The sequence below is a fragment of the Plasmodium vinckei genome (assembly GCF_900681995.1).
Source record: "Plasmodium vinckei vinckei genome assembly, chromosome: PVVCY_12".
Taxonomy (NCBI): domain Eukaryota; phylum Apicomplexa; class Aconoidasida; order Haemosporida; family Plasmodiidae; genus Plasmodium; species Plasmodium vinckei.
This window is the reverse complement of record NC_051304.1, coordinates 1,591,280-1,605,070: the sequence shown is the minus strand read 5'-3', so window position 1 is coordinate 1,605,070 and position 13,791 is coordinate 1,591,280. Positions and strand designations below refer to the sequence as shown.

General features: G+C 23.4%; 4 protein-coding genes and 1 non-coding gene across 5 annotated transcripts; 1 reads left to right on the top strand and 4 right to left on the bottom strand.

Annotated features, from left to right (window-relative positions):
• Positions 1–354: 354 nt before the first annotated feature.
• Positions 355–427, bottom strand: PVVCY_1204500. The gene has a single exon. It is a non-coding gene; the product is annotated as a tRNA-Arg (tRNA).
• A 588-nt stretch (positions 428–1,015) lies between these two features.
• PVVCY_1204490 (cell cycle regulator protein, putative) lies at positions 1,016–2,096 on the bottom strand (the record flags this gene model as incomplete). The annotated part of the gene is made up of 6 exons (XM_008625456.1): positions 1,016–1,100; positions 1,202–1,269; positions 1,356–1,489; positions 1,573–1,670; positions 1,783–1,862; positions 2,019–2,096. 6 exons carry the CDS (start codon positions 2,094–2,096, stop codon positions 1,016–1,018), a joined length of 543 nt encoding a protein of 180 aa, XP_008623678.1.
• An 895-nt stretch (positions 2,097–2,991) lies between these two features.
• Positions 2,992–8,299, bottom strand: PVVCY_1204480 (conserved Plasmodium protein, unknown function; the record flags this gene model as incomplete). Its single annotated transcript, XM_008625455.1, has 9 exons — positions 2,992–3,432; positions 3,523–3,621; positions 3,714–4,079; positions 4,184–4,372; positions 4,486–4,986; positions 5,091–5,143; positions 5,246–5,635; positions 5,763–5,819; positions 5,905–8,299. The coding sequence occupies 9 exons, from the start codon at positions 8,297–8,299 to the stop codon at positions 2,992–2,994; spliced, it is 4,491 nt and encodes a 1,496-aa protein (XP_008623677.1).
• A 2,010-nt stretch (positions 8,300–10,309) lies between these two features.
• PVVCY_1204470 (apicoplast TIC22 protein, putative) lies at positions 10,310–11,285 on the bottom strand (the record flags this gene model as incomplete). The annotated part of the gene is made up of 2 exons (XM_008625454.1): positions 10,310–10,405; positions 10,572–11,285. The coding sequence occupies 2 exons, from the start codon at positions 11,283–11,285 to the stop codon at positions 10,310–10,312; spliced, it is 810 nt and encodes a 269-aa protein (XP_008623676.1).
• A 1,275-nt stretch (positions 11,286–12,560) lies between these two features.
• Positions 12,561–13,295, top strand: PVVCY_1204460 (thioredoxin-like protein, putative; the record flags this gene model as incomplete). Its single annotated transcript, XM_008625453.2, has 2 exons — positions 12,561–13,114; positions 13,265–13,295. 2 exons carry the CDS (start codon positions 12,561–12,563, stop codon positions 13,293–13,295), a joined length of 585 nt encoding a protein of 194 aa, XP_008623675.2.
• Positions 13,296–13,791: the final 496 nt, after the last annotated feature.

Genomic DNA, 13,791 nt, shown 5'->3' with positions numbered 1-13,791 from the left:
TAGTTTTGTTCATAAATATTTTACTTTAACTTTTTTGAATATACTTTTAAGGTTTGGCACTTTATATGTCTACAAGCTGTATATACAATGGCAAGCTATTTTTTATGTAATAATTAAATTTTTGCATAAATTTTATTTTCTACACATTTTTTCACCCATTTTATATTTCCTATTATATTATAATCATATAAAACCGCGGTTATTTTACATTATATATAAAAATATATAAATAATAAAATTTTTATTCAAATAAGTAAATTTTAAAGTACATACAGAAAATTAAATTATTAAATTATTTCGAGTTTTTTTATAATATCATTAATTTATTTATGCTATATTTTCAATAAAATTTTTAAACGACGACGGGACTCGAACCCGCAATCTTCGGTTCCGAAGACCGACGCCTTATCCATTAGGCTACGTCGTCATAATTTTATTTTTTAATACAATTAGCTATTTTTTTATTAATTATCCTATTTTTTTACTTAAATATTTAAAAAAATATTCAAAAAAAAACCCTTATTTAATAAATAAAAATAATAAAATTTGTTTTTATGTTTTCAAAATAATTTATCAATAATCTATGTTCATATCAAAATTTATGAAATTGGGATTTTCGAAATAACAAAGAAATAAAATGCAGATTTTTTTATATGCATTAAAGAAAGTAAATTAAAAAATATTTAAAAAATTACATAATTATAATAAAGATAAAATGAAACATGATATATACGTATATACAAATTAAATATATAACAAAAAAAATAGCAAGTATATGACGTTATAAAGCTTTATAGCCTTATACATATATATATATATAAATCTATATAACGTAAAATGCCCATATTAATTAGAAAATATTCTGCATAAATATGTGCATTGTTTTATAAGCAGTTTTTTTTTTGCCTTCTCATATACTTTATTCACATATCAATCCTTTAATTATATAAATACAGAAAGTCTTGCTTATAATATTGACATATTTTATCTACTTATAACATAAAACAGTAGTCAATCATTTGTCGTTCAATTTGCAGTTCCACAATCCATCATTTAGGTAGTGAATATTTTCAATGCAAATATTTTTATTTACTTCAATTCTAAAGAAACAAAAAGTAAAAAGGGAATGTAACAATATAAGTATCCATATATCTATATTCATTGTTTCTAATATAATTTTTAAGTTTTACAAAATTCTTACATTTCTTTTGTTGACATGGTTGTTATTCCTACTGCACAAGCATGTTCTTTATCTTCAGCTCTAATTTGCTAAAATAGTTAAGAAATAAAAAAATTATATTTATATCTTATTAAAATGTGTATATTCTTCTTTAAAAATAGTTTATTTTTATTACCACAACTGTGTTTGCTTCAACATCGTCTAACTTCCCACCAGGTGATGTTACTCCAGGGCACATTACATTCGACCCCCTTAATACATGCTTTATTGCACCTTTATCGACCTGGATTTGTGGCATTAAAAATGGGTCTACAAACAATTTTATTTAAATATATATAATTTCCTACACTAATAATGCTTATAAAAATTAAAAATATTTTTACATATCTTACATGTGTGAATTAGTCTCAAGTTTGGTATCCATGGCCCATTTCGTATTTGAAAAAAAAGTATTTCATTGTTTGCAATTATTATAGTTACATGGTTTGTACTAATGAAAGATAATGAAATTGAAAATAAATTATCATATTCATGCATCGTCATATTTTATACCTCATAACACATTCATATGTACTCCTTAATATCATCTCATCATGCTTTACCATTTTCCTAAAAATAGTGGTTCCTTTTTAGGGAATATATCATCAATAAAGTTTTCCAAATTAGGGTATTGCTTCAATATCTAAAAAAGAACAAAGTAACAAAAATTCATAAACCATAGAATAAAATTATCAACACTAATTAATACTAAAAGTTGTTACCTTGAAAAAACAAACCAATGAAACTAATTTTAAAAATATAAAATACACACTAAGTTATATATCTACATATATCATACCGTTGCTTTGATACTCCTTTGTACAGAGGATTTCATCAAATTTTGCGACGAAATATTATCTACACAAAATCCTTTCATCGTTCAAAATTTTGGCTTTTTCTAAAATGCTAATAATTATCTTTTCCTCAATATTATATCTATCTATATATTTGTATATTTATACAAATCCAGTTATATCAAAAACATGTCACAAATTTTGAATATCGCAAAACTTTGACACCCCCAAAAAATATTCACATTTAATTTTTAAAAATTTTTAATTTATCCTTTATATAAATTAAATAACTTATTGCATATACTTATTAAAGAATTCCCTTTAATTTTTCTAAGGTTATAATTATCCAATTTTTTTTTATATTTAAAAAAATATATATTGTTATATTTGGGAAAAAAACTGTTTTATTTTTTCTAATAAATCAGGAAAATGCAATAAAAAAATATATTCATATAAAGTGCACATACTAATAAATTGCTATACAAATTACGTGTAAATAGTTATGGATAAATTGGCTGTTATACCTATGCCTTAGACTTACAATCTTTCTTATATACAAACATACATTTTATTATTTTTTTTTGCTAAACATAATTATACAATTTTAAAAGGTTTATTTGAAATTATAAAACTTATTTTGTAATGAGTAGAAAATATTGGGTTTTAATGAATTATCTTATGTATTACCAAAAAAATCCAAAAACTCATAACACAGAAATATAAATATATATGTATGTTACTTATTGAAGAAGAATAAAATAATACTAAAAACGATAAATTAATAAAAATAAATGAGAAAAAAATATAAAATATAAATGTAAAGAAATATGTGAAACGCTAAAATGCATGTTAAATGGGAAGGCACAAAAAATACAACCAAACAATAAAATGGGACATGTACTAACACAAAATAATATATACTAAAAAATATTAAAATGAAGAAGAAAAAAAAAAATAGTTTGTATACTAACTCTATATTTATTCATTAATACTTTCATTATCTAGAGAGTCATAATTTCCTGAATTTTTGTCATCTTCATTATTACTATTATAATTATCAATACTGTTGTTACTACTTAGATTACTGTTTGTATTATTTTGTTGATTATCTTGAGTTTCATCTGTATTTGATTTATTATTATTTTGCATAATTGTCATAGGTAAATGATGAGAGACAAAAAATGATGTTGGGGTTTTAAAAGCATCTGGATTTATATCCATAGTATTACATTCTAAATTTTCTAATAATTTTGTGAGTACCATATTCTCACTTACATTTTGCATAGATCTTAATTGGCTTTTTACATCATCATTTGATATTAATCTTTCTTCAATTATTTTAGAGAATGCATTTAAATTCATTTCTGCCTTATTTAAATAATCTAATAAACCAATTCGATGTTTTATACCTTCAATAACCTGTTAAATAAAACAAGAACAAATATGTTTATAACTTTTGTACAAAAAAGTGTATATAGTGCTAAAATTTTATGTACATTTATTGTTTACCTTCTTTTGAACAAGCCTTTTGGTTTGCAGATTTTCAGTTTTCCAATCTTCTCTTATTTGATTCAAAGAATATTCAATATCCATATCCCATTTTATATCCTTTTATAATAGACAAAAATGTTTAATAAAATGAAGTATCACTAAAAAATTAAACTATTTTTATGCATATAATTTATATTTTTTATTATTACCTGAATTAAATTCAGTATAGTCATATTAGATGAATCAAATTTATTTTCATTATTATCTCCAATATCTGGTATTGGAATATCATCAATATTTACATCTAATTCAATATTTGAATTTTTTAATTCTTCAACACTTAAATTAAAATTACTAACTGTTTGTTCTCCATATATGGATATAAGTGAATTTATCATATTATTAGGATCAACATTTATGGATTCTAAAATTTCAGATATTTTATTCCATTCATTTATTAGCAAACTCATACATTCACTTTGCTTTGTCCAATATTTGCACATAAGATTGTGCTCCTCAATTTTTATTTCTTTTTCTTTGGCGTTGATTTTAGGTTTTTCCTTTTCTTCTTTTTTCTATAAAATTTAACAGACAAAAAAGTCAAAAATGTATTATAAATTCACAAGCAGAAACAGTATAACTATATCTTAACATTTACAACATTTTAATGGGATATTACCAATTTTTCTTCCTTCAATGGAAACGGGACATTTTCTTGAGAAAACCCTTTTTTTATCTCGGAGTGTATTTGCCCTCCTAATAAAGCGATCAATTTTAAAAGCATTTTTTTTCGCTTCTCATTAAAAACTTCCTTAACTTCTGCTTCCTCCATGCTTCTCATAATATATTTGAAGTAATTATCTGATACCTAAAAAGGGAATACATGTTAAGGTGAATATATAGACAATTACAAAATAGTAAAGAAACTGAAAATAAATCACAATATTACAACAAAATATGTTACATTTTTTTTTTACGTACCTTCAAAGCTAGATTGAATAACTTAGCGTTGCTTGTTTGACCCTCTAATTGAGAATAGTCAATGGGATCCTTAACATACTTATCAAATGGATTAGGAATATTATATTTTTCTAATAATCCTGTTACATATTGAATTTTTTTTAATTTTATTTCAGTTGCATTTTTAACTTTACTTGAATCTAAAACCATTTTATTATTTATGTCATTCTTTTTTTCTGGTTTTGTTTTTATTTTTGTTTCATCAAATATAGATGCTCTTTTTCGTTCTGTTATTTTTTTATCAATTTTTAAATTTTTCAATTCCTCTGATAATATATGATCCTCTATCTTTTTATTTAATTCGGTATAACCATCTTCATTATTATATTTATGTTCATCCGAACTATTTTCATTTTTATTTCCAGATTTATTATTATAATCATTTTGAGACAACTTAAATTTTACATTCAAGGATGATCCAGTTTTGTTTCTCATAGAAATTCCTCTTATTATCGACTTTAGCTGTAATAAAAAAAATGATTCATATGAAAAAGGGAAAACAATTGTATATACAGACATAATTATAAATTATTTTAAGTAAAAAATATTCTTTATCTTAAAATTACATTTTTATCATTTTCTTCGCTACTCAATGAATCTTTTGATTTTTCCAATGATTCTAAAAAAAAAACAAAAACCAAAATATATATGCCATAGTTGAAATGGATTTGTTTACACACAAATTATATTTTTATTACACAATAATGATCGCTGAACCTACCTTTAATTGAATCGGCTGATCCTCCAACGGCACAAGTGGCAATACTTGGGACATCAGCAGTGTTCTGATTAAAATTTGTAGTTATAATATGATGTTTTACATTTTTATTAACAAAAAGAGAAGATGGTGATTGTAAAGTCACATGAGTAATATCATCATGCTCAGCTATTTCAACTACTGATTTAGGTATTAATGCATAAACTTTTTCCCTTAAATTTTCATTTTTTGATAATGCTTTTAATGCATAAGGGTCTAATTTTTCATTTATAGGAATTGCTGTACTATACATTTCAACTAATGATGCCTCATTTCTTATGATACTTTTTTTTTTTTTTACTTGTTTTTTTTTCTCTGCTGGTAGTCTTATAATTGTAAGTGCATCTTTGTTTGCTAAAAAAGTAGAGAAATATAAAACAAATGAGCAAAACAAACAAAAATAAAACAATTTTTCTTAGTCGCAAACTTATCATAGTTTCCATATTAAAATGAAATTATAAATCCAACAATTCAAACTTACCGTTCAGTGAATCATATGAATGGCTTCTCCTGTATTTCCGCATTTCATCTTGTTTTCCTGCATTAAAAAGGAACAAAATTTATGTGTAAAAACAATTTGTCTAATTTTTGATACATATAATAAAACTTTTTTTAAAACATACCTCCATTATATCGTATGTATTCATCATTTCTATAGTCATCATAAAGAGGTCTTTCAGGTGTATTGTCCATATTATCATAAAGCTCAGGAAGATATTTCTTATGGTTGTTTGGTAAGTAACTATTTTTATAATTATCAATAGGCTCATAACAATTTCTTTTAATATTTCGTTCTTGATTATATTTATAATTCATATTATTGTAATAACTTTTTTCACCTCTTATATTATATTCATTTGGATCCATATTTATATCATCAATTACATTTTCATATGAATCTGATAAGTGATATCCACGATATTCATCATCACTCATAACATTATTATAATTCATTCCATTTTTATTTATATGTTTCATGTCTACATTTTTTGAAAATTTTCGAAGTTCTTTTCTATCATCATATTTTACTGCATTATATTGATTAATATTTTTTATATTGGGTCGTTTCATATTTCGGTTATTATTGTGCATTAAATTAGGATTACCTTTTTGCATTTTATTTTCATATCCCATATTTTGTTGATGTTTATCAAAATCAGGTGTAATATTATCATTTACATTATAATCATAATTTTTAAAATTACTAGTATTCTTATGCTCTATATCCACATAATTACCAGTTTTATTTATTCTGTTATTATTTACATTTTCTTTAAACATATATCCATTTCTATTCATACTGCTATTTTTTGTATTGCCCATATTATCCTCATTACCGCTAATATTATTACCTCCATTTTCATTATTATGATTATACTCACTAAAATGTTTATTATATTCTCCTAATCCATTACCATCATTATCATTCACACAATTAACAGTATTATTATGTTGTCCTATGTACATATCTCCATCATGCTTATTTTCATTTGTTCCTATATTCTTTTTTTTTTCGTCATTCATATTTTCTTTACTATTTTCTGGTCCACCAATTAAATGCTCACCTAAAAATCTTTTTGCCATTTTTTTTTCTAATATATTTTTATTAGAACAATTTGAATCAATAGTACTGAATGAAAATGTGTGATATTCTTTTTTTCTATTTCCATCTTTATCGACACCATTTTTATTAGGTGCATTATTTACGTCGTTTTTAGGCCCATTATAATTTGGGTATATCCCTCGTTTAATATTTCCAATATTATTTGGATGCATTTCATCCTCTAACGTCTCTCCACTATACTTCCCAATGCCATTCATATTATTATTTGGATCATTCATTTTATTTTTATTTTCTAAAAATATTTCTTCGTTTATTAAACCATCATTTGGTTCTGTGTCATCACTAGTGAAATTATCTTTATTGTTTACATTATTTTTACTTTTTAATTCACATGCGTTTCTATGATACATTTTATCTCTTTGTAAATACAACATTGCTCCTCCTCTGCTTTCAGAAGGTTCACCTCCTTCAATTGGTCCCATTTTATTGGAACTATGATCCCGCATCTCAGCATGATATTGTTCATACTTGCTTTTATAATTTCTATTTAATTTTGAATAACTAAAAGTGTTGTTACTACCATTTGGATTATTGCCAGTACCATTCCCGGGATTATTGTTGTCAGCCCCCGGTCCATATATTCCACTTCTTTGCTTCATGCTTTCATATGTTTCATTGTTATTTCTTTTGTTGTATTCGTAATTTTGTGGATTCATTGTTGATTCACAATTAATGTTACTATTTCCTTTTTTATTTTTCCCTATATTGCTAATATTATTATTGCTCACCGATTTAGGATCATTAAAATATCTGTGAGGTCTCCTAATCTTGTCTCTATTATTCCCAATTTCATTGGTGTTGTCCATATCATTATAAACATAATTATTATTTGAAACACCACTATTCACATTGTCAGCATTCTTATTATCTTCGTTGTATTGATATATTTTTCGAAAATTGGGCTTATCTTTTCCTATATTAATATTATCAAATTTTTTTTTATCAGAATAATTTTTGTTAGTATTATCACTTAAGGTTGTATTCTTTTGGGATATCGCATATTCATTTCCAGTCCCTGTTTTGTTATTGCTAGTGCTACCACTATTATTGGCACTTGGCTTGTCATAATGGATTTTCTTTTTTAAATTACTAATATTATTATAAACTTTTCGATTTATCATATTCGTTCGTTCTATTTCTCTACCTCGACTTATATCTCTGTTTTCTTTGCTTTTGTTATTAATATATTTTTTGTTATAATCATATATTGTTTCATTATTCATTTCCTTGCTTCGTTTATTTCCATCACTTTGGAAATTATTGATAACCATAGATTTATGATTATCGTTAGTGTAATATATTTTATCTTTACCTTTTTCTTTTATTTCCAAAATATTTTCTTCCTTTTTTTTATTCTCAACACGTGATTTATTATTTTGGGAATAATTATACATAATACGACGTTTTTCTCTCTAAGGTCTTCTCCAGTTATCTGTGCAAATAATTATGTATATACACAAATAATCACAAAAATGTATATATCTTCTATATATATACTGTATCTGTATTGCATGTATTGATGGACCAAAAAATTATTGAAACAGTCTATTATTCAATATGAATTTACAAAAAAAAAGATTTTTGCTATATGCATTCACTAAAAATCTCCATGAAATATATGAGATTTCGAGAATTGCGAACAGATAACAAAATTTATTAAACAAAATAATGATAAAAATCAAAGAAAATGCTTACATATATTCATATAACTATATTTGCATATAAATGCAATACATATGCTTATATGCCATACATGCATTAATAAGATTTATGGAATTAACACGTTTCAAATTCGTAAAACAATTCACATTTTAGAAATAAGAAAAAATTACAAGAGTGTAACACGTTTATGCACACGGTTTTTATCCTGCATACCTACACACAATATGTATCTTTGTGTGTACGTATTAACTCTTAAGTGGTTATAAAAATTTATCATCTTTTATTCAATGGATGTATTGTTAATCTCATCAAAAATCTCCAGGGGGGTATTTTGATATAATAAGACATAACAGTATCATTTAAAATCGTAATATAAACATATATATATGTCAAAAAATAAAGAAGAAAAAAAAATTAACTTTTATAATAATTTTTTTCTCTTTTTTTTCTCCGTTTTTTTTATTTTTTTAAATTACGTATGTAATAAATACACTGTGCGAAAATCCTCTCTCATACTTTTTGAAATTGTTATATGTTTATTAAAAATGTATGCATATTAAACATTAATTCAATAAAAAAAATAGTTAAAAAGAATGCAAATATTTTTTGTATTCCAAAAAATATAATAATGAAATAAATAAATGATTAAATGCAAATATAATAAAGTAAAAAAAAAAATAAAAGAGATAAGCATAAAATATGCATACTGTTAATTATTTATATATACATTATGCATATATAAAAAAAATACGTAGTCTGTTTAATAAGAAATTACAATATGCGAAGAAAAAGAATGTAAATTAAATATATTCGTCTATCCTTCTTTTATATTATTTTTTTTATCATATATTTATTATTCGTAATTTTTCATACTTAATAATATATATATTTCGTGAAAACAAATTTATATTTTTTTTTTCTGTTTGTGTGTGCAATGGCTTTTATAGGCATATATTTTTTTTTAAATAAATATTATGCCTAAAAATATGTATCGCGTAAAAATAAGCATAAAATTTTATGACATGTACATGTATTATTTATAAATTAATAGTGATATATTTTTTATAATCAATTATTATTTAAAAAAATATATATATTGTGTAATTCTCCCAATAAAATACCCCTTCCATTTTATGAACTGTTAATGTAAAAAGAAAGATATTCATAAGATTACCAAGTTTTTACCTGCACGCAAATTTTCTTTTTCTTTTTTTTGAGCAAAAACAACATTACGATTTTGTAATATAATTAAAAATCATATCTTAAACCTGTTTGTTGCTATATTGTGATAGTAAAAATTTAAAATATTTATAAAGGCATACCCAATAAATATATATGATGTGTGTAGGGGGGAGAGGACATATTAACACATAGAATATAAAAAAAATAAACTTCACTGATTTTGTATATTAACCCATTTATGTATGCTATTATTTCTCATCATGTTGTACCCATGACAACTATGTATTTTTAAACTTTAATTAAAAATACCATTTAAACGATAAATTTTTAAATGCATATTATCATGTTAATGCCAATTGTTGTGATACTGCCAAATAATTAAATAAAAATACACAACATGGAGTATTAAAACTGATTTTTTAAATTGTCCAAAATATATATATATATATATATATGTGTATGTACTAAAAATAATAGGTGGCCAACATAAAATACAAAGTGATAAAAAAATAATATAATTTTTATAAACTGAAAAAATAAAATGGAATAAAATATAATTCCTAAAAGTATGACCTTCTTGTACCCAATTTGTTCAACTTATCCAAATACTCTAAACTTTTGGAACTGGGCACAAACCCAAACGATTTATGATTTTCCTGAAAAAAAAAAATATATATATGATTGTGGACATATGTGTATCATTTCTTTTAAACTTTTTCGAAGGCATACTATTTATATGCCCCCACTTAATAATTTAAGGCAATGATAAAAAAACATATGCATAGCTAGCTATTTTAGAATTTATAATTTTTATTAGCATACCGAGAATATCAAGTCAACGAAATTGAGTACTTTAATTTTATAATTTTTCACTCCTTTTTTGTTTAACGTATCTCTTAAATCTTCTATATCAAAAAACAAAGGAACAATATTTGCTCGATCTTTATTTACATAAAATCCATCTACATAAAAAACAGGAAATACTAATTCGCTTTTTTTTCTATATGATAAAAAAACACTAGCATTCTGTGTTTGTCTTTTTGATGGTATCAATTTCCAGTAAACAATATTATTTTTTACATCACTATTTTGGTTTTCTAATTTTTTTAAATGCATAAATTCTTTTATTAATTCATATGCTTTTTGCATATTTATATTATATAGCTTTATATTATTTCGATTTTGCATTCCATTACTTTTTATAATTTCGTTTAACATATTTTCGGCATCATCTGGACACAAAAACATATAACATATTTGCCTGTCTTGTTCATTAAATATATATGGCGAATTATTATTATTAGTTATTATATATACAGGAATCACACTTAATTTTTCATCTATAGGTCTCTCATGATATTTCTTTTTCCAAAAAAATATACTAAATCGACTTGGGAACATACACAATCTATTTCCTACTAAATTCCTTTTTAATATCAAATTATTCCCTCTCAATGTATTTCCCTTAAAACCATTGCTAATCTTTATCCCTTCTACTAATACATTAAACAGGAACACCAAAAAAAGGAAATGCATTTTTACATCCCCGTTCTATCTTTATTTTCTTTGCCTTTTTTTAACTTCCTATAAATATCGTGTGTGCATTATATTCAATTAATAAGATTGGGTCATTTTTCTTATACTCATATTTGCATCGCGCTTAATTTTTAACTGATATTATAATATATATACATATGCTGCTACGTATTTATCTCTAACTTTGTAATATATGTACACGTATTTTCCTACATGCAACACTTATCACTATCCCATACTCAGGAATATTCAAAAATGAGATTCCAAAGATGCCACCTTTTTTTTGGACTCTTGTTTTAGTTAATTTATTTTTTCTTTTTCCATAATTTTATACTATTTTATTCCCATTTTATTATGAACATTATAATTTTTATTTTTTTTCTAATCTTTTTTTATATATCTATTTTTGCCATTATCAAATAAGTAAATATCTTCATAAAAAAAAAGATATTAATTTTCTTTTTATTTTTTTTTTGCTTCAAAGAAATACAAAATTACAAAAACTCAGGACATTTTAAAAGTTCTTTTTTATTATATATCTTCGTAACCATTCCATTGACATATAATTCATATTTTTTTCCACCACTTACATATGTATGCATAAAAGAAAAGAGAGTAAACAAATTTGTATTCATTTATAATCTTTTTTTTTCTATATTATGATCACTACAAAAAAGCTATTTATTTTTTTTTTAAAATTATTAAATTGTTGTTAATTTGTATCCCCTTATCTCTATCACCATTTAATAAATCTTCTAAATATTTTTCATTTTTAAGTAGCTAAATTGGAGTAAATAAAAGTGTATGAACAAGTTGCATTTTCATATATATCCACAATTACAATTGATAAATTAAAATACTACTATCCCAATAAAAGCTAAAAAGAAAATATATTACCACTTAAATTTGATAATTGGAAAATAATTGAATATGCATACTGCTCGAAAATCCTTAAGCTTATTTTTTTTTTAATTTTTGTTTTAACCTTTGTATAACTAGAAATAAACAACTTTCCAATATATATGCATACACACGGATACATATAAGAATGTAGATATAGAATATTCGATTTATGCAACTAGATTTTTAAAAGAGACAAAAATAGAGGTTCCATTAGCCACATTTATTAATTAAACCTTATAGAAATGTAAGAATAATATACAAAATTGGAATATATATGTTATACCGTTTTTAATATAATAAATTAAAGCAAAAGCAAATTGAAGGATGTGAAAACGGATAAAAATATGTAAAAATACATGCATATATTTATATATGTCTCGAATAAAAGTTTTAAGACGGATGTTTTTTCTACCCCTTTTTACGGCTGCAATCATCTCTCTTTTTATTCAAAACACTTTACTAAATTATATATTTATAAAAAATAACAATGTAGTAAATTGTTTAAGTAGAAGAAATCCATCAATTTGGAGCACCATATTATCAGAAAAAACCCTATCCACAAATAACAAGAATGTGATGAGGGAAAAAAATGGAACTGTTCGAAAAAGAAATAAAATAAATTCACTATTTTTTCTTAATTTTAAAAAAAAAAAAATACCTCATCTTTTAGCTTTCCATAGTGAAGATTGTGAATATTGTAATAGCATGGAACCATTATTAAAAAAATTGAAGGACGAAGAAGGGATTGAATTTTTAAAATTAGAAATGTATGAAAATTCATATAATTTTGAATTATTACAACAATTAGATTATAATAATTTATGTGGTGGATTACCATATTATTATAATTTAAAAACCCATTATAATATTTGTGGAGCAACTACTTATCATAACCTTAGGAAATGGGCTTTCGATAAAAAGTGCAAGTAAGTCTAACATAGTCAAATATATATATAAACCGATCAATCACATTTTTTCATTTTACCACTATACCTTGTGTACTACATTTTATACAACATCGTGTTATATTTTATTTGTATTAATATGTATCGTTTTATATATACCTTTTTATTTAGTCCTAACGAGCCACCCAATGATGAAATTTAATTTAAAGAGAGAAAAATGACATTTTTATTTCAAAAATGTTTGAACTATATGCATATGAAGATATAATTACCCATTTTGCTTCTCTTTACCTTTAATAATCTTATTTTTTATTATATTTTTTTCTTATTTTTTTGAATATATAAGGTAAAGGAAAATTCAAATAATATGCTACTTATATGTTATTAAAAATGGCGCTATCTACAAAGTGTAGCTTTTCAAGGGTACCAGAGAAAAAAAAACGTGTGAGAAAAAAATATTAGTAATAAACCAAAAATACACAAAAATCAAAATAAAATAAATAAATTAATCAAATATTATTTATAAAATTTAATCCATATAAATTTCTTAAAAAAAAAATAATAATATATAATAAAATTAATTTATTTATTTACCTATTAAACACAGTAAAAAAATATTACCCATAATATGAAACCAATTTACATATGCATTATTAAAAATAAATTTACAAAATATAAAAATAATTCCCACTTTTTTT